General features: G+C 51.4%; 1 protein-coding gene across 14 annotated transcripts in view; it reads left to right on the top strand.

Moving 5' to 3' along the window:
* The window catches only part of UBR4 (ubiquitin protein ligase E3 component n-recognin 4), a 154,373-nt gene that overhangs the window by 72,015 nt on the left and 63,512 nt on the right, over positions 1 to 18,846 (top strand). For 7 of the 14 annotated variants that reach the window (XM_083453526.1, XM_083453531.1, XM_083453528.1 and 4 more), the window contains 13 exons: positions 2,168 to 2,342; positions 3,262 to 3,402; positions 4,233 to 4,354; positions 5,624 to 5,735; positions 6,943 to 7,073; positions 8,133 to 8,310; positions 9,139 to 9,243; positions 9,730 to 9,867; positions 11,608 to 11,782; positions 12,925 to 13,021; positions 14,142 to 14,249; positions 15,556 to 15,672; positions 18,294 to 18,503. In XM_083453526.1, coding sequence (XP_083309652.1) covers positions 2,168 to 2,342; positions 3,262 to 3,402; positions 4,233 to 4,354; positions 5,624 to 5,735; positions 6,943 to 7,073; positions 8,133 to 8,310; positions 9,139 to 9,243; positions 9,730 to 9,867; positions 11,608 to 11,782; positions 12,925 to 13,021; positions 14,142 to 14,249; positions 15,556 to 15,672; positions 18,294 to 18,503 — 1,809 coding nt within the window. The remainder of the gene's footprint in view (positions 1 to 2,167; positions 2,343 to 3,261; positions 3,403 to 4,232; positions 4,355 to 5,623; positions 5,736 to 6,942; positions 7,074 to 8,132; positions 8,311 to 9,138; positions 9,244 to 9,729; positions 9,868 to 11,607; positions 11,783 to 12,924; positions 13,022 to 14,141; positions 14,250 to 15,555; positions 15,673 to 18,293; positions 18,504 to 18,846) is intronic. The other 7 variants (XM_083453529.1, XM_083453539.1, XM_083453535.1 and 4 more) reach the window with 1 other exon arrangement.

Here is an 18,846-nt window from a genome sequence, read left to right as displayed (position 1 = left end):
GGCACCCAGAAGCTTGGGGCGCGCTGAGCTCCGTACTCCCCAAGCTTCGGGATTGGCGCAGCGCTCCGCTAGCTGTGGGAAAGCCGCGCGGCTCTCCCACGGCTAGCAGAGACCTTGCCAGCACCCAGAAGCTTGGGGCGCGCTGAGCTCAACACGCCCCAAGCTTCGGGATTGGCGCAGCGCTCCGCTAGCCCTGGGAGAGCCGCGTGGCTCTCCCACGGCTAGCGGAGACCTTGCCGGCACCCAGAAGCTTGGGGCGCGCTGAGCTCCGCACGCCCCAAGCTTCGGGATTGGCGCTGCGCTCCGCTAGCCCTGGGAAAGCCGCGCGGCTCTCCCACGGCTAGTGGAGACCTTGCCGGCACCCAGAAGCTTGGGGCGCGCTGAGCTCCGCACGCCCCAAGCTTCGGGATTGGCGCTGCGCTCCGCTAGCCCTGGGAAAGCCGCGCGGCTCTTCCAGGGCTAGCGGAGACCTTGCCGGCACCCAGAAGCTTGGGGCGCGCTGAGCTCCGCACGCCCCAAGCTTTGGGATTGGCGCTGCGCTCCGCTAGCCCTGGGAAAGCCGCGCGGCTCTCCCACGGCTAGTGGAGACCTTGCCGGCACCCAGAAGCTTGGGGCGCGCTGAGCTCCGCACGCCCCAAGCTTCGGGATTGGCGCAGCGCTCCACTAGCCCTGGGAGAGCTGCGTGGCTCTCCCAGGGCTAGCGGAGACCTTGCCAGCACCCAGAAGCTTGGGGCGCGCTGAGCTCCGCACGCCCCAAGCTTCGGGATTAGCAAAGAGCTCTGCTAGCTGTGGGAAAGCTGCGCGGTGCTGCGCGGCTCTCCCACGGCTAGTGGAGACCTTGCCGGCACCCAGAAGCTTGGGGCGCGCTGAGCTCCGCACGCCCCAAGCTTCGGGATTGGCGCAGCGCTCCGCTAGCCCTGGGAGAGCCGCGCGGCTCTCCCACGGCTAGTGGAGACCTTGCCGGCACCCAGGAGCTTGGGGCGCGCTGAGCTCCGCACGCCCCAAGCTTCGGGATTGGCGCAGCGCTCCACTAGCCCTGGGAGAGCCGCGTGGCTCTCCCACGGCTAGTGGAGACCTTGCCGGCACCCAGGAGCTTGGGGCGCGCTGAGCTCAGCACGCCCCAAGCTTCAGGATTGGCGCAGCGCTCCGCTAGCCCTGGGAGAGCCGCGCGGCTCTCCCACGGCTAGTGGAGACCTTGCCGGCACCCAGGAGCTTGGGGTGCGCTGAGCTCCGCACGCCCCAAGCTTCGGGATTGGCGCAGCGCTCCGCTAGCCCTGGGAAAGCCGCGCGGCTCTTCCAGGGCTAGCGGAGACCTTGCCGGCACCCAGAAGCTTGGGGCGCGCTGAGCTCTCCATGCCCCAAGCTTCGGGATTAGCACAGCGCACCTGGGGGGGAAATAAAAATTTTTCCCTTTATTTCCCCCCCAAAAAACTAGGTGCGTCCTATGGGCCGGTGCGTCCTATGGGGCGAAAAATACGGTACTCTCCACCTGTGTGTTCCTTTATAGAGCCTTTATTCTCAATAATAAAGTCTTAAGTGAGCCATACATTTGCATATACTGGTGACACTGAATGACCGTGTGCCTCAAATAGTCATTTGAATGCTGCCTTTTAGATACTTTAAGTTTATGAGATACCTTTCCAAGAAGGGCAAACTGTTTTGGTTGGTTTTTTTAAAATAATAATAATAATGCTTTATTGATCATTTTCTACATATATACGACACGTAGTCATCTTCATTTTGATAAATCCGGTAATTATATCACAAGAGATACATACAGTTTCAACTTTGTGCTTTCTACATGAACCTATGACTTCCCACCCTCACCATGTTTCCTTTATATTAAACATCTTGCTTTACTTAACCATTGTTTATAAAAATTCTCTTTTCTCTTTGGATATCATTTTCCATCATGTGTATTATTTACAGAAATCACTCAAAGGCAACTACCGTGTTTAAGTTACAGCTGCTTTTCAAATAGTTTTTGAAGTTATCCCATTCTAGAATGAACTCCTGTCTGGATTTATCTCCTATTCTTTCTGAAAGGGAGGCTAATTCTGCATATTCTGTCAATTTGAGTAACCATTCGACTTTGGTGGGGAGTTTATCATTTTTCCAGTATGTCGCAATAAGCACTCTTCTTGGGCAAACTCTTCTCTCTTTGTAGGATCAGGCTCTGCTGAGCAAAGCCATCCAGTATCTGACGGCTTCAAGCAAAGAGGGGAAGGACCTTGACCCGGAAGTGTTCCAGAGGCTGGTCATCACTGCCCGCTCCATCGCCATCATGAGGCCCAATAACTTGGTCCACTTCACAGAGTCAAAGCTGCCTCAGCTGGAAGCAGGTGCATCAAGCTCCCTTCTGCTCCCCTTCCCTTTGCCATTTTTGTTCATGCGTTGGCTTCTCGTTCCTATTTCTGACCTTCGTGGTAGTAATGACTTGTATTTGTTCGGCTATAAACCATCACAAAGCAAAATTGCATTCAAAACCGAACCACAGATTTGGCTCCTAATTTTGTGGCAGAGAAACATGCAAGGTTGCCTAGCTTTCCTCACCCAATAGCGAAAAGCATGCTAGCTCATGTGGTGCAACAAAAATATTTCCTGTGGCTAAACTTGGGACAGATATTTTTCACAAGGATCTTGTATAAAGGGCTCTGGGTAACATAGTGAACATTGCTGTTTTACAAAGAGTACAGAAATGCCGTTCCAAGTGTAATTCTTACAGCAGCAATCCAGAAAGGCAGAGGGTATAACATCTTAAGTCTTAATTCATAGCGAATTGGTGAAGACTGTTATTCCAGCAGGCCTTTGAGAACTGACTGTTTTTAAGGAAGGGCCTTTCAAATAGTGCTATGCTGTTTTTACTGTTTGTATTTTAGTAGGTTTGGTTTTTTTACATTGTTTTAATTCCATTATAGTTTAATTACTGTTCTATATTTTTAGCTTTCTACATTCTGTCTGTGTTTGTTTTAGTTTTTGTACTGTGCTTTGAGTCCTGGCGCTGGGAAAAAGACACGGGATGTTGTTGTTGATGATGATAGTGATAATGATAATAAAAGCAATTTTTGTCAGAGCCAAAGTAGTTAACTCCAGATGGTTAGCATTCTGATAGTCTTAAGAGAGGAGCAACATATTTCTCGCTTGCTCCATGGGATGCTTTGGGTGGTCTGTTTTTGACATAGTTAAAACCAAACAAATCTGCAGCTAACTAACTAGCTAGCTAACTAACTCTCTTTCTTTTTCTTTTAAAACAACATTCAGAAGGAGGTGAAGAAGCTCAGGAGACCCAGAAGAATGCCGAAGGAGAAGGGTGCACTTTTATTACTCAGCTGGTCAACCATTTCTGGAAACTGCATGCCTCAAAGCCCAAGAACGCCTTCTTGGCCCCTGCTTGCTTGCCAGGTACTCCCTTTCTATCTTTAAAACTTGCTTGAGTCACTTGTTCCTGAGCTCACCTGCAGGGCGAGCGAACAAGGAACTCAGATAGAAATGCAGGAAGCCTCCTTACACCAAATCAACCAGTTTGGCCTGCCCAGGGGGTGTGGGGTGCCAAGAGGGGCAGCCAAAGAAGAGAAGTCAGGGGAAGGGAAACAGTTTTTGTCCCAAGGGCTGCAGCTCATTTTGAGGACTTTTCTGGGGAAGGGTGGGAAATGTCCAGAGGAAAGAAGTAGGTGTAGCAATGAATGTGAATGTTACCTTTGCCCAATAGACTGCCTTCCAGCTGGACAAAGGCAGAGGTTTCTGTGCAGACAGACAGACAGACACACATACACTTACGTCCTCCATCCATGCAAGCAAAGAGGCATTATCACGGTTCAAGCCAGGCAAAAGCACTTGCAGAGGGTGCGGAATGGGGTCAGTGAGTGGGCATGGCCTTGGGAAGAAGCCCAAGGGCCAGATGGAGAAGCCTGGGGTGCCATAGTTTCCTCCCTCTTGCTTCTGGTCCAGCATACAAATGCCCTGGGCTGTTGAAGGAGGCTTTGAGTGCTCCATCCTTCCTCTGCTAGCCCCCAACAGACTAGTGGAACAAAACTTCAGGCTAGTAACTTCCTTTGTGGGCTTTATTAACCAGGTGGAATTGGCTTGTGCCATCAGAGCAGCGACTGCAGCAGCTTTCCTCTCTTGTTCCTGTGGGCAAAAAAAAGTAAAAGATGCAAAACACCTCAACACCTCAACAGTCAAATTCTTAAAAACAAAAACAAAACCCCTCCTCCTTTCTTTCCCCGCCTTAGGCTTGACCCACGTGGAAGCCACCGTCAACGCTCTTGTGGACATAATCCATGGCTATTGCACCTGCGAGCTGGACTGCATCAACACGGCCTCCAAAATCTACATGCAGATGTTGCTGTGCCCGGTACAACTCTGAGCCGCTTTGGTTTGGGGGCAGGGTGGCGGGAGGAAAGGAGAGATACCTGCGTGCAGCCAAATCCGTTCACTCTGGCTCTTCTGAGGCTCCATCGCTCTGCAGAGAGACTGGAAACCCCTGGGCTTGAATAATAATTATTATTATTATTATTATTTATTTATACCCCACACATCTGGCTGAGGTTCCCCAGCCACTCTGGGCGGCTCCCAATCAAGTATTAAAAACAATACAGCGTTAAATATTAAAACGTTCCTGAACAGGGCTGCCTTCAGGTGTGTTTTAAAAATAGGATAGCTACTTATTTCCTTCACATCTGAAGGGAGGGTATTCCACAGGGTGGGCGCCACTACCGAGAAGGCCCTCTTGAAAGGCTCCTTCTGCCCTTTCATACGCTGCCTCCTGTTCATCATCTGCATGAGGCTGCTGGGAGCCGCCGTCTGGGGATTTGGGGCACGGCGTCATCTGATGACGTGTAGCATTCTCTCCCCCCTCTCACCTGAATCAGGAGAACCTCCACCAGAGAAGAACGCAGGAAATGGCCTTATGCAGAGTCAGGCCCTTTGTCCATGTAGCCTAGTGTTGTCCGTACTGACTGGCAGTGGTTTCAGGCTGGGTATCTCTCCCTTCCTTACCTGGATAAATGTGGGAGTTTTTCTCCCTTTCCTTAACAGTGAAGCAAGATTGTAGCCCTTGTAGCTGCAAATGAAGAGTAGAATTAAACAGGTGGAAATGAAGCTGCCTTATACTGAGTCAGACCATTGGCCCGTCTAGCTTAGTATTGCCTGCACTGGCCGGCAGCAACTCTCCTGTCTTCCAGGCAGGAGTCTCTCCCAGCCCTACCTGAAGATGCTGGTGATTGAACCTGTGACCTTTTGCATGCAAGGCAGGTGCTCTGCCGCTGAGCTACCGCTCCTTCTATCTATCGAGAGGGCCTATCCACATAACTCCTTTGTAGACGTAGCTCACAGGCTAGAGCATATCAAGCTGCCCTTAATGTTGTATTTTAAACGCTGGCAACCTGCCCTGGGACCTTATGGTGAAGGGTGGATAATGAATCGAATTATGATTATTAATGATGGCGGTGGTGCTTTTCGGGGGACATCAAGCAGCAGGTTTCATCTCCAGTCAAAAGAATTTTGGGAGCCGGTCTGGGGAAGATCCTAGCCAGAGATCATCGGTGCCATGCCGTTTCAACGGCTGCATGGAACTATGGCAGGGGAATGACACAGGCCGACTTTTGCTTTGCTTGCTATCCAGGATCCGGCCGTGAGCTTCTCCTGCAAGCAAGCTTTGATCCGTGTGTTGAGGCCCAGGAACAAGCGGAGGCACGTGACACTGCCCTCGTCTCCTCGGAGCAACACCCCGATGGGTAACTAGTACTTGGTTTTTGGCTAACACGGCTGTGCTGGATTAGTTCCCCTCTTGTGGGGCTTGTGCCATATGAAACCCTAGTTTTAAATCCCCCCGCAAGCTGACCTGCAGTCAGAATGTCAGAATTTTGGCACTAGGCAAGATCCCAAGAGAGCAACTGCGCATCCTACAGAGGAGCATGTGGTTGGGATTGAAGCTTCCTAATTTGTACCTCCTTTCCTACACCTGAAATTCCATAGCACAGGTGGAGAACCTTTTTATGTCCAAGGGCCGCAATCCATTCAGGCAACCTTCTGAGGGCCACATGCCAGTGGTGGGCAGGGCCAGATGCAAAAGTGGTTGGAGCAAAAATGTAAATCATGCATTTGTACAGTAGACTAGTTTCTAAACACACATAGTCCCCTCTCAACCCTCCATCCAGACAAGCAAGGGGAATATTCTCAGAGTTCAATGATGCATCTTGTTGTCTTGGTCCCACGGAAACCAGTTTTACAAAGTAGTTGACCGATGAATCCCATTGCCTTTCAATAGTAAAGGTAAAGGGACCCCTGACCATTAGGTCCAGTCGTGGCCGACTCTGGGGATGCGGCGCTCATCTCACTTTATTGGCCAAGGGAGCTGGCATACATCTTCCGGGTCATGTGTCCAGCATGACTAAGCCGCTTCTGGCGAACCAGAGCAGCACACGGAAACACAGTTTACCTTTCCGCCATAGCGGTACCTATTTATCTACTTGCACTGCATGCTTTCGAACTGCTAGGTTGGCAGGAGCAGGGACCGAGCAACGTGAGCTCATCCTGTTGCGGGGATTCGAACCGCCGTCCTTCTGATCGGCAAGTCCTAGGCTCTGTGGTTTAACCCACAGCGCCACCCACGTCCCTCTACTTTCAATAGAACTCGGTCACAAATAGCTTTAATTGGGTTGGGGCCAATGTGTTTAAAAGGTAGCAGGTAGAGAATGGTATGGTCATATGCAGAGGCCCACATTCTGCTCTCCCAGCCTGAGGCTGACATGCATAAGACTGTACCGCCCAGTGGGGGTTGTGGCTATGCAAGAGAGTCAGCTCACTTGGCGGGGGACCCGATTGCACACCCAAGGCCTCCAATCCCGGCTGCAGCACAACGCAGCAAAGCATTGTGGGATTTCTATGTGCCCGTGCCAATGTGCATTATATATGAGGCCGACAACACCCCTTCTGCCCCAGGAGATAAAGACGATTATGACGATGACGATGCGGAGGATAAGATGCAGAGCTCTGGGATCCCGAATGGCGAAGACATCCGGCAGGAGAGCCAGGAGCAAAGCGAGGTGGACCACGGGGACTTTGAGATGGTGGTGAGTCTCACCGGCTTCATTTCCAAAAGGGACTTGGTGGGTAGGCAATGTGATGCTGGACTTCAGCTCCCATCATTGACAGCCCCATTGGCTGTGCTGGTCAGGGTGGATGGGAGTCGTAGTCTCATCAACATCTAGAGAGCACTGCCTTGCCAACCCCCTAGACCAGACAGATCGTAGGAGGAGGCAGTGGTCCATCAGGTAAGCACAAAAATTGACCCTCCTTTAGGCTCAGCAACAAAGCTGTGTAGGCAGGGGATCAAGAACCTGTGGCCCTCCAGGGGTTGTTGGACTCCCAGCATCAGCCAGTATGATTCAAGGTCAGGGATTAAGGGAGATGGGAGTCTAGCAGCCCCTGGAGGGCCACAGATGGCTTTCGTCTCTGCAGTAGAACCTCCTACCCTCTCCCTCTCTGCTTTAGAATTTCTATAGGCTGCTTGAGTGCATAACATCAGACATTTTGTTGATCTGGTTTTCTTAAAAATTTAGTTATTCATTGTTTAACAAGGGGATGGACATCAAAAAGCCAGTAGACTCTGTGCAAAAAACACTGGCCTTTTAATGAAAACTATGTGTCCTGGCTGTACCTTGTAAGATATTTGTGTGTGTGTGTGTGTGTGTGTGTGTGTGTGTGTACTTGCCCAACAATTGGGTTCTGGAGGCTGCCCTGGCATCTATCTGTCTATCTAGCAAAGTGCAGAGGCAGCATACCAGATGCTGTAGACAAATATCTGAAGGACAGCTCTCAAGTAGAAGAAGCTGGAGCAGACTTACTCCCCCTTGGCTCCAGAAGGCAGGATTAAACATAGGACATGCTCAGAATGGGTTGCATCCTGCTAACTTCTATTCAACTTAAGCCCCTGATGGAAATTAAAGTTTGCTGTGGCCATAAATTCCAGTGAGTCTGATTTGAGTAGGCCTAGCATTGGGTACTCTTTTGTGCATCTCATGTGCATTTTCAACAGTAATTAACCAGATGGTTATTTTACAGCGCTGCTTTGTACTGTGCGTTGGGCAGAGGGTGCTATGGCATCAACCCCACTTCTCTTTCTCCCCTAGTCCGAGTCGATGGTGTTGGAGACAGCAGAGAACGTGAACAATGGCAACCCCTCTCCTCTGGAAGCCCTCTTGGCTGGGGCTGAGGGGTTTCCTCCCATGCTGGACATCCCCCCAGATGCCGACGATGAGACGATGGTGGAGCTTGCCATTGCCCTGAGTCTGCAACAAGACCAGCAAGGTGAGAAGCACCTGCGGGGAAGCGGCATGGAGGGAGAGGGTCAGGTTGCCCCCAGTTCAATAAAGCTGTGCTCTGCCTCCACTGTCAGAAGCAGTAACACTGAACACCAGTTGCTGGGAATCAGAAGTGGGGAGAGCTTCTATTGTACTCATGTCCTGCTTGCTGGTTTCCCTTTGTGGCATCTGGTTGGCCACTGAGAGCAGGATGCTGGACTAGGTGGGCCACTGGCCTGGTTTTGTAAGCTTTTATGTGTGTGGCTTAGGATGTTCCCAGTTTCGTTTTGTAATTTTAATATTGAAATTTGTTTTATACAGTGGTACCTCGGGATGCGAACGGGATCCGTTCTGGAGCCCCGTTCGCATCCAGAAGCAAACATAACTAGCGATGGCACGTCTGCGCATGCGCGTGTCGCTTTTCGCTGCTTCTGTGCATGTGCGTGGTGTCATTTTGAGTGTCTGCAAATGCGCGAGCGGCGAAACCTGGAAGTAACGCGCCCCGTTACTTCCAGGTTGCCGCGGTGCAACTCGAACGCGCTCAACATGAAGCATGTTCAACCTGAGGTTTGACTGTACTTAGTTGTGGATTGCTGCGAGCCCCTTTTTTTAAATCCGTGGGAAGAATTATAAATTTAATTAACCTTGTCACTTCCAAATTTACTGCTTGATGAAGGATTATTTGGAGGTGCCATTTGGGGAGAGCAGCATTCTTCCTCGAGGCCAAAGCATTTTCACTTGCTGTGTGAATGAAGGCACATCTCTGGGCATTTGCTTTTCTGGGGATGAGGATCTCCACCTTTTCAGAGGCATTTTTCTTCCTTCCCTCGCACAGGGAGCAGCAGCAGTGCACTTGGCCTTCAGAGCCTGGGGCTGTCCGGCCAAGCCCCCAGCTCTTCATCTCTCGACGCCGGGACCCTTTCGGACACGACGGCATCAGGTAACTGTTCACAGTGTAAAACCCCAAATGATACCTCCTGTTTCAGAGCGCAGACAATACCACTTGGAATTGCGTTTGTGCCTTTTAGCAACAGCTAAAGTCAAACCATCTTCCCATCTAGCCTGGAATTGCCTACTCTTACAGACAGCGATTCTCTGGGGTCTTTGGCAGAGAAGGGTATTTCCTGGTACCTGATAAACGGGGATTGACCTTCTTCCTGCATAGCAGATGCCCTTGCCACAGAGTTACAGCCCTTGCTCGTGTATCTATACGCTTGTATCAAAAATAATAAATATCTTAATAATCTGCTAATTGATCAATGAAGACCACTTTTTGAAAGCCGTTTTAAAAAATCCAATTGATTATTCTGCAGCCATAATGTTTGAAATCTACTAAGAGCTTTAAAAATCCTTATCGCAAGGCTTTTGTGTTGGAGTTGCTCAAAGACGGTGTTTTTACTTGTAACAGCCCTCCTTACTCTCTTAGCTCCAGCTTCTGACGACGAAGGCAGCACGGCAGCAACAGACGGGTCCACCTTGCGGACCTCCCCGGCTGACCACGGCGGCAGCGTGGGCTCCGAGAGCGGCGGCAGCGCGGTGGATTCGGTGGCTGGAGAGCACAGTGGTAATGCCCACGGTTAACTTGGCTTGGGCCCTGCCCCTCCCTTCACCTGGCAGCACATGTTGGAATAAAGATAGGAACCCGGGAAGCTGTCTTAACCCTGAGTCAGAGCATTGTTCCATCTAGCTTTTAGTTTTGTCGGCACTGACTGGCAGTGGCCTTCCAAGGCTTGGGGCAGGGCGCCTCTCTCAGCCTATCTGGAGATGGCAGTGGGGATTAAGGTAAAGGGACCCCTGACCATTAGGTCCAGTCATGGCCGACTCTGGGGTTGCGGCGCTCATCTCACTTTATTGGCCGAGGGAGCTGGCATACAGCTTCCGGGTCATGTGGCCAGCATGACTAAGCCACTTCTGGAGAACCAGAGCAGTGCACGGAAACGCCGTTTACCTTCCTGCTGGAGCGGTACCTATTTATCTACTTGCACTTTGATGTGCTTTTGAACTGCTAGGTTGGCAGGAGCAGGGACCGAGCAACGGGAGCTCACCCCGTCGCGGGGATTCGAACCGCCGATCTTCTGATCGGCAAGTCCTAGGCTCTGTGGTTTAACCCACAGCGCCACCCGCGTCCCCATTGAGGATTGAACCCGCATGCAAAGCAGATTTTCTTCCACTGAGCTAGGGGCCATTCCCCGATGCAATCCCTATGTTAGATGGAGTGCTTTCCTGGCCCATTTTGAATGTGTTTACTTCATTTTAGAATTTTAATACTTTTAACTAGAGGTGTTTTGTTTTTGAAAAAAATTGAACGTTCTGTTGTCACCTGCTCTGGGACCTTGTGGTGAAGGGCAGGTGAGGCATAAATAAATAAGCAACAGCTCTGCTGAATTGATCACCCAGTCCAGCATCTTGTAACCAAAATGCCACTGGGGCAGCCTACCATACCCTCTTAAAGGAGTTGCACTGGCTTCCAGCCACCTGCCAGCTTTCAAGTTTAGCTATTAACCTGTAACAGCCTTTGGCCAACTTGTTTTGCACTACAACTCCCATCAGCCCCATCAGGGGACCAGGTTGGCCAGAGTCTCACCTGTAAAGCTGTTAAGCAGCTTGGGCATAGGCTCCCTCAAGGAGCCCCTTTTCTTCCTGTTGCCCAGCAGAGGAAGCCCTACTTCTCTGGAAGTTTCGTCAGTGGCCACTAGGGGGAGGACCTTTTCTTGCAGTGGTGCCTATACTGTGAAGCTGCCTCCTCTCTCAGCCTCCTATGAACATGAACAACATTGAGGCATCTTTTAAAAAACACATCAGTTATTTGCTGGTGGTGGATCTTGGTTTCCCTCCCCCCCCCCCCCGATTTTAACTCTGCCCTAGTGTTTCCAGTTGCTTTTTCTTCCTGCATGCGAATGCTTTGGTACATATCTGGTAATATTCTTGTGCGCCAGCCTTCAGACGGGAAGCAAGAAACAGTGGGCTGTGCCCAACATTAGCCCCAAGCAGAGCAGTTGCTTTGAAGTGAACAGATGCAACTAACTTAGGCTTTCAGTAGACTTTCTCGATGTTGTTGGGTGCAACCCCTTTTTGCTGAATTGGAGCATTGTACAAAGTTAGAACTTGAGTCCCAGGGTACCAGCCAGGGAGTCCTTCCCAGCCCTCCCTGGAGATGGTGCCAGGGACTGAACCTGGGCCCTTCTGCATGCAGAGTAGGCGCTCCACCACTGAGCTGTGCCGCTCCCCCCAACAAATGTGCCTGTGTTTGGGGTCCCGGGAGTGCTTATCGCCTCTCCCCCTTGCCCTGCTCCTCTCTTTCCAGTGTCCGGCCGCAGCAGCGCCTACGGAGACACGACCGCCGAGGGCCACCCTGCTGGGCCAGGGAGCGTCAGCTCCAGCACGGGCGCCATCAGCACCACCACCGGGCAGCAGGAGGGCGAAGGGTCCGAAGGGGAAGGAGAAGGAGAGGCGGAAGGAGACGTCCACGCCAGCAACAGGTAAGGTCTCCCTCCTTTCTGGCTTATGGGGGAGTCTTGGGTCCCTGAGGCTAGAATGGGACTCCCTGCCCTCACCCTGCTCCACATTTTGAGGCATCTCTTCTCCCCCCCACCCCTGGCAGCGCATGCCGTTAAATAGATCCCTGCCAGATGAACCCACCGTTAACCTAGAAACTGTTGTGAGATGCAAATGAGAGTCAATCCAGAAGCTCCAAGTGATGTGAGCCAAAGGAAGTCTTGTATGTGTAGCGGGGAACCAGATCATCAGCTGGTCAGACTGGGAAACGGTGTCTCCCTCTCCCAAATGATGGAAACTGGCTCAGCAGCCCTTTAGAGATTGGTGGCACCCACCCATTTTCCACGGTCGTTGACTGTGCTGCCCGTAGAGCTGATAAGGAGGCCGTCAGGTTGGTAAAGGCCTTTCCCAAAGCACAACAGTGACGTCCTTCCTCCCAGCTGCAGCAGCACCTGGCATGCAAGAAAGCCATGCTTCCCTCCCATTTTTATGCGGGAAATGGGATACTTGTGGCCCCATTGAGCTTCCAGGATAAATGTTGCAAGACTGCAGTGTCCAATCAGGGAGGCTCCCAAGGATTTGTGGGAAGTGGTGGCGGCAGCTCAGGATGCTGCCCTTTTGTTTTTATGGCCCGTGTCCTTCTGCATGAAGCCTCCTCACCACCGCCTTTCTGGGAAAAGTTATTGATGTGGGCAATGAACCAGTTCCTGGTTTGTTTCTCACTAGTTTGCTGCTTTTGGGGTGTGTGTGTGTGTGTGTGTGTGTTACATTTGGCTCTTTGCCAGCATGTGAAGACTGCACTCGTACCGCATTGCTCTTATTTGGAGCAGGCTGATTTAAACCAGGGTTTTCCACACTTGGATCTCCAGCTGTTTTATGGACTACAGTTCCCATCATCCCTGACCACTGGTCCTGCTAACTAGGGATGATGGGAGTTGTAGTCATAGAACAGCTGGAGCCCCACGTTTGGGAAACCCTGATTTAAATGAATGAACGCGACTTGAGTCCTTTCATTTCATTGGGTCCACCCTTGAGTTAAAACTGAGTTGGCTACAACCCTGTGGGATATTGCTTGGCCACGCCTGCTGCTCTCAAATGCCTTCTCCTCTCCCCCTCTGATGTTCAGGCTGCACATGGTCCGTCTGATGCTGCTGGAGAGGCTGCTGCAGACCCTTCCCCAGCTGAGGAACGTGGGCGGGGTCCGTGCCATCCCTTACATGCAGGTAACATACAAAGTAGTCTCCCTCGCTGTTTGGATGAGAGTCATTGCTTAGGAATCTTTGTCATATTCCCTGGGTGGGGGACATCAGGCCCAGGGGTGGGGAACATCAGGCCCTTCAAGACTCTCTGTCTGCCCTTGGGATCTCTCTAGGCAACACAGAGGCCCTGCCTTGAACCCTCCCGCGATGTGCTTGCCTGGCTGGAAACATGTCTTTGGACTTCAATCATGCCTTGTTTGCCTGGATGGGAGCATGCAGAAGCCTAGCCTATTATAGTCATTGCTATGTCCACACTTCCCTCTGGCTCTGCCCAGCATGTGCCCCTTAGAAGCTTTCCCGGAACTGAGTACCCCTCACCTAGAACCTGGACTGTCCCATCATCTGCCAGGGGCCAGAAGGGGCTGCCCCCCATTAATAAAATACAGTCATACCTTGGGTTGAATACACTTCGAGTTGAGTGCGTTCGAGTTGCTCTCCGCGGCAACCCGGAAGTAACGGAGCGCGTTACTTCCAGGTTTCGCCGCTTGTGCATGTGCAGACGCCCAGAATGCGCAGACGCCCAAAATGATGTCATGCACAGAAGCGGCGAAAAGCGGTGCGCGTGTGCGCAGACGTGCCATCGCTAGTTACGTTTGCTTCTAGATGTGAACGGGGCTCCGGAACGGATCCCATTCGTATCTAGAGGTACCACTGTATAACAGTGCTTCCTTAGGGATACTGTAGTTTTCTCTGGTTCCAGCTGGCTACCGGAGTTGCTTTACCGTGTTGTTTGAAATGGAAAGTACAAATGAATTACATCGTTAACAGCCATTTTGAAACTGTGGTTTGTTCCAACCCCATTTGTAAACGCTGGTTTGTTGCTCACTACACAACTAGTGTTAGATACCACACTGCACTATGGTTAGCTCCAGGAAGGGAGAGAAAGGCTTTGCAGAGGATGGGGTGGGGGAGAAACCACAGCTGCGAGTTGGCAGCATCGCTGTCTGTCTGAGGTTCTCAGCAGCTGTCCAGCATGGATACCCAGCTTGTGTGCTCCCAAGGAATGTTAATAGCGGAAAAACCTCTGTCCCGGATGCCTGTGAGGTCCCACTTCTTTGTGCCTTATGAGCTTCTGTGTGCCCAGGTGATCCTGATGCTTACGACAGACCTGGACGGCGATGACGAGAAGGACAAGGGTGCCCTGGATAACCTCCTTGCCCAGCTCATCGCAGAACTGTGCATGGATAAAAAGGTACAGGGAGCTGAGTTGCCCTCCTCCCCCTCCTGATCTCCTTTTGGCCAGGAGGGAAGGCATATTGGGTTATTACTTCTTCTTCTGGTCAAGGCAGGAAAACAGATGCTTTAGGAATTAGGCTATTGCCCCCATGAGCCTCTCTTTGCTGCCTTTCTTTGAACACAGCTGCAATCGCCTTAGGCTGCCTGTGTGATTTTTTGCTGCCCTATTATCTTACCAGTAGTGAGTTTTTGTATTGTTCTTCACAGCTGATGGGAGTGGAAGTCCAAAATATCAGGAGGTGTGAAGGCTTGTATAAAGTAGGACTGGGCTTCCCTCCCAGTAGCTGAGCAGGGAATGTAGCAGCACCACTCTCATCGGCAGGCGGTCCCAAGCAGAGTATTATGGCAATGTGGGTGGGTTTTTTTTGGGGGGGGGGGTGCCAAGCAACCTCCCATTCAGCCATCTCCTCCCTTCCCTTGAAGCTTTTTAAAGCACAGACAGCACAAAGCAGGCTTGACAACCTGAGTCGCCCATGCCTGGCTTCTTTGGGTGGTGTTGGAGGCCAGCTGGTTTTGGCCCATGGGGCAGGGTGCCTAACTACTAGGAGATCTTCTGCTTTGCAGCCATAAAGCTGGGATTTATTTGAAGACTTCCCCTCCCCACTTCCCCCCCCCACAAAAAACCTGTTGATGTAAGTTGGTCACCTCTTTCTGAGCCGCAGAGTAGCCCCTCCACTAGTGAAACCATTTCAGGCCACTGACTGGATGGGCCACCACCAGCGCAGGGCAGCATCAAGTGCGCCTCCCTGCAGTGGAGGTGTGCGTATTGTGGACACAAGGCAGGATGTGAACCACCCTGAGACCTTCGGGTATAGAAATTAAATAAATAATAAGAATAATAGATAATAATGTGTATGGGACAGTCAGCCTTTGGACCAAATTGATGGCTGTTTGATTGGAATCTCTGGTAGTGCCCTGAGATATGCACTGTGGAGGGATGTCACATAGCAAGCTGCCTTATACTGAGTCAGAACGTTGGCTCATGCAGCTCAGTATTGTCTACACTGACCGGCAGCAGCCCTCCAGGGTTTCGGGCAGGAGGCGTTCCCAGCCGTACCTGGAGATGCTGCCGGGCATTGAACCTGGCACATTCTGCCTGCAAAGCAAATCGTGGGGCAGTTTGAGGCTTTCTGCATAATCTGTTTTATTTCACCCTGCAGTTCTTGAGACTTGGGCTGGATGGGGTGGGCTTGAGGTCTACTCCTGTGCATCTTCAGGGGCAACCAGTTCCTCTCACCTTCTCCCTTCCCCACCCTTCCCAGGACGTCTCCAAGAAAAACGAGCGCACTGCCCTGAACGAAGTCCACCTGGTGATCATGCGGCTGCTGAGCGTCTTCATGTCGCGAACGAAGTCAGGGTCCAAATCTTCCATTTGCGAGGTACAAAATCCCTTCCGCAGTTCTGGTCTTGCAAAATACTTGGTTACGTGAGGTTGGTAGAGGGACAATGTCTGCGTGTGGCAGATAGAACGGCCGGACCACCTCCGGAGATCAGCTCCCAAGCTCCCTTTTGCCCTTGAAAACCCCAGTTGGCAAAGAAGTGGTTAAAAGTGGGGATGGGGGACAGGGATTTGCAGATGTGATTATAGGGGAGCAGAGATGTTGCAGCACCAACGTTTCAAAGTCGCTAAGAGGATTCCATCCCTGTTTTGTTGTTAAAAGGTGCAGTAATAAGGCTTTTTTTCTGAAAAAGAGGGAGGAAAGCTGGGGGGCTTGGTGGGGGGAGAGCCGGCAAGCATGCAGGCAGAGGGAAGAAGATTAATAACAAAAGCGTAGAGGTTAAAAACGGAGACCGAAGTGCGTCGGATTTTAATGAGCTTATGAGCTGTGGGGTTTGTTTGGATTTAACCAGAGTTTCTGTAATGGTTTTATTTACACTTGCGTTTTCGCCAGTCCTTGTTTTGCCTGTGGTTCATCTGACCCAACAAAAAGAGGTGGGCTATATATATATATCTATTTAGTGCAGAAGTTTGCTGTTTAAGGACATGGGTGCAAGAGATTTCCCTTTTGCATACGGGAGGCTAAAACTCTCCTCGTCGAGGCCTTTACCTTCCTCCCACAACTGGCCAGATTCCAGAGAAATGGATCGGAATTCCAACTTCTTTAAAAAAAATGAAATTGTGTGTGTGTGTGTCTGAGAAGTATCTCGCTCCTCCTCCTAATCCTCAGCTCATTGCCCTCTGGCATGTGTGTCGAGGGGAGATTAGACTTAAGAACTGATTGCCTTTTTTTTTGTCCTCTCCTCCTTCCCCCCCATCCCTTTTGCTAAGCACTTGTTCAAAAGCCCCCCCCCCCGCCCCTCTCCATAAACACACCATCAATTGATGCTTTCTTTAAGAAATGATATCAATACATCACCCCACCGAAACTTGAAATCTAGCTGTCAAGTCCTCAGCAGCTATGAAAGGAAGCCCCAGGTGTCTCCTGACCTGCTTCCCTTCGAGCGATCCTAAGCCCCCATCCTAAGCCTGCTGAAATGAGTCTTCTCAAGCAGACGTATCTCTGTGCTGGCAACCATCTGGTCTCTAACAATTTTCTGGATCCTCCAACATTTACTTTGTCCTAGTTTCCATTGTTTCTACCCTACAAAGGTACTACTTTCTGCCCAACTCCTCTTCACTTCACCCCACTCTGAGCTATGGCCCTTGTGGGGAAAGGGTGGTCAGCCAAGACCAGAGGATGGGGTAGCCAGTGTGATGCCCTTCCAAGACATTGCTGGGTTCCCGTCATCCCTGACCATTGGCCATGCTTGCTGCTCGGGCTTCTGGGAGTTGTAGTCCAGCAAGTTCCGGAGGGGAACCCCATTAGGGATGCGATGCATTCCTCAGGATCACCCTCACTTGGGAGGAAACAGTGATCTGCCAGGAACGATACCCCTGTTGGGAAGCTATCTGTGATCCGATCCCTCTTTTGAAAAGGGCTGTAGCTCAGTGGTGGAGCATCTGCCTTGCATGCAGAAGGTCCCAGGTTCAAGCCTCGGCATCCCAAGGTAGGGCTAGCAGAGAAGCCTGAAGAGCCACTGCCAGTCAGTATAAAGGCAGCTTCCTAAGTTCCTAAGATAGTTAGGGAGCTGCTTTGTATGGAGTCAGGCCCTTGATCCATGCAGCCCAGCATGGTCTACACAAGGGGTCAGCAACCTTTTTCTGCCGTGGGCCGGTCCACCGTCCCTCAGACCATGTGATGGGCCGGACTATATTTTGGGGGTGGGGGGTGGAAATGAATGGATTCCTATGCCCCGCAAATAACCCAGAGAAGCATTTTAAATAAAAGCACACATTCTACTCATGTAAAAACATGCTGATTCCCGGACCGTCCGCGGTCCGAATTGAGAAGGTGATTGGGCCGCATCTGGCCCCTGGGCCTTAGGTTAACTACCCCTGGTCTACACTGACTGCCAGAGGCCAGTCCAGAATTTCAAGCAGAGAGGACATTCCTTGCCCTGCCTGGAGATGTTGGCAATGGAAGCTGGGATCTCAGTGGGCTGTACCACTGAGCTGCGGCCAGCTGTCAGTAATCAGACTGCTCGAGTGGGTTCAAAGGTAAAGTAAAGGTACCCCTGCCCATACGGGCCAGTCTTGACAGACTCTAGGGTTGTGTGCCCATCTCACTCAAGAGGCCGGGGGCCAGCGCTGTCCGGAGACACTTCCAGGTCACGTGGCCAGCGTGACAAAGCTGCTCTGGCGAGCCAGCACAGCACACGGAAACACTGTTTACCTTCCCGCTAGTAAGCAGTCCCTATTTATCTACTTGCACTTAAGAGTGCTTTCGAACTGCTAGGTTGGCAGGCGCTGGGACCGAACAACGGGAGCGCACCCCGCCGCGGGGATTCGAACCGCCGACCTTTCGATCGGCATGCCCTAGGCACTGAGGCTTTTACTCACAGCGTCAACCCCAAATTTGTCACTCGGGTCTGCAAACACCTACGAGGAAATAAGCTGTGAAGATTCAACACTCTCTCTCTCTCTCTCTCTCTCTCTCTCTCCCTCTCTCTCTCTTCTCAGTCCTCTTCCCTGATCTCCAGTGCCACCGCAGCCGCCCTGCTGAGCTCTGGCGCGGTGGACTACTGCCTGCATGTCTTGAAATCCCTCCTGGAGTACTGGAAGAACCAACAGAATGACGAGGAGCCTGTGGCCACCAGCCAGCTGCTGAAACCTCACACCACCTCCTCCCCACCAGACATGAGCCCCTTTTTCCTGCGCCAGTACGTCAAGGTGAGTTGCGGATCGAACTGGTGGGTCCAGCATCAGCAGCCGCTGCAGATTGGACACATCTGTCCAAGCCTCTCCCATTTCCACAGGGGAGCAGAATAAAGTCTTAACCGTGTTCCCGGGCATATTTTTCCCCAAGGATAATTCTGGGGAATTCCACCCCCCCACCTAAAAAAACACCAGGCAGAAAAATGGAAATCAAATACAGTGGTACCCCGGGTTACATACGCTTCAGGTTACAGAATCCGCTAACCCAGAAATATTACCTTGGATTAAGAACTTTGCTTCAGGATAAGAACAGAAATTGTGCTCCGGCGGCGCGGCAGCAGCAGGAGGCCCCATTAGC

The sequence above is a fragment of the Podarcis tiliguerta genome, assembly GCF_965153285.1.
Source record: "Podarcis tiliguerta genome assembly, chromosome: 8".
NCBI lineage: Eukaryota > Metazoa > Chordata > Lepidosauria > Squamata > Lacertidae > Podarcis > Podarcis tiliguerta.
This window is presented reverse-complemented; position numbering and strand designations above follow the sequence as displayed.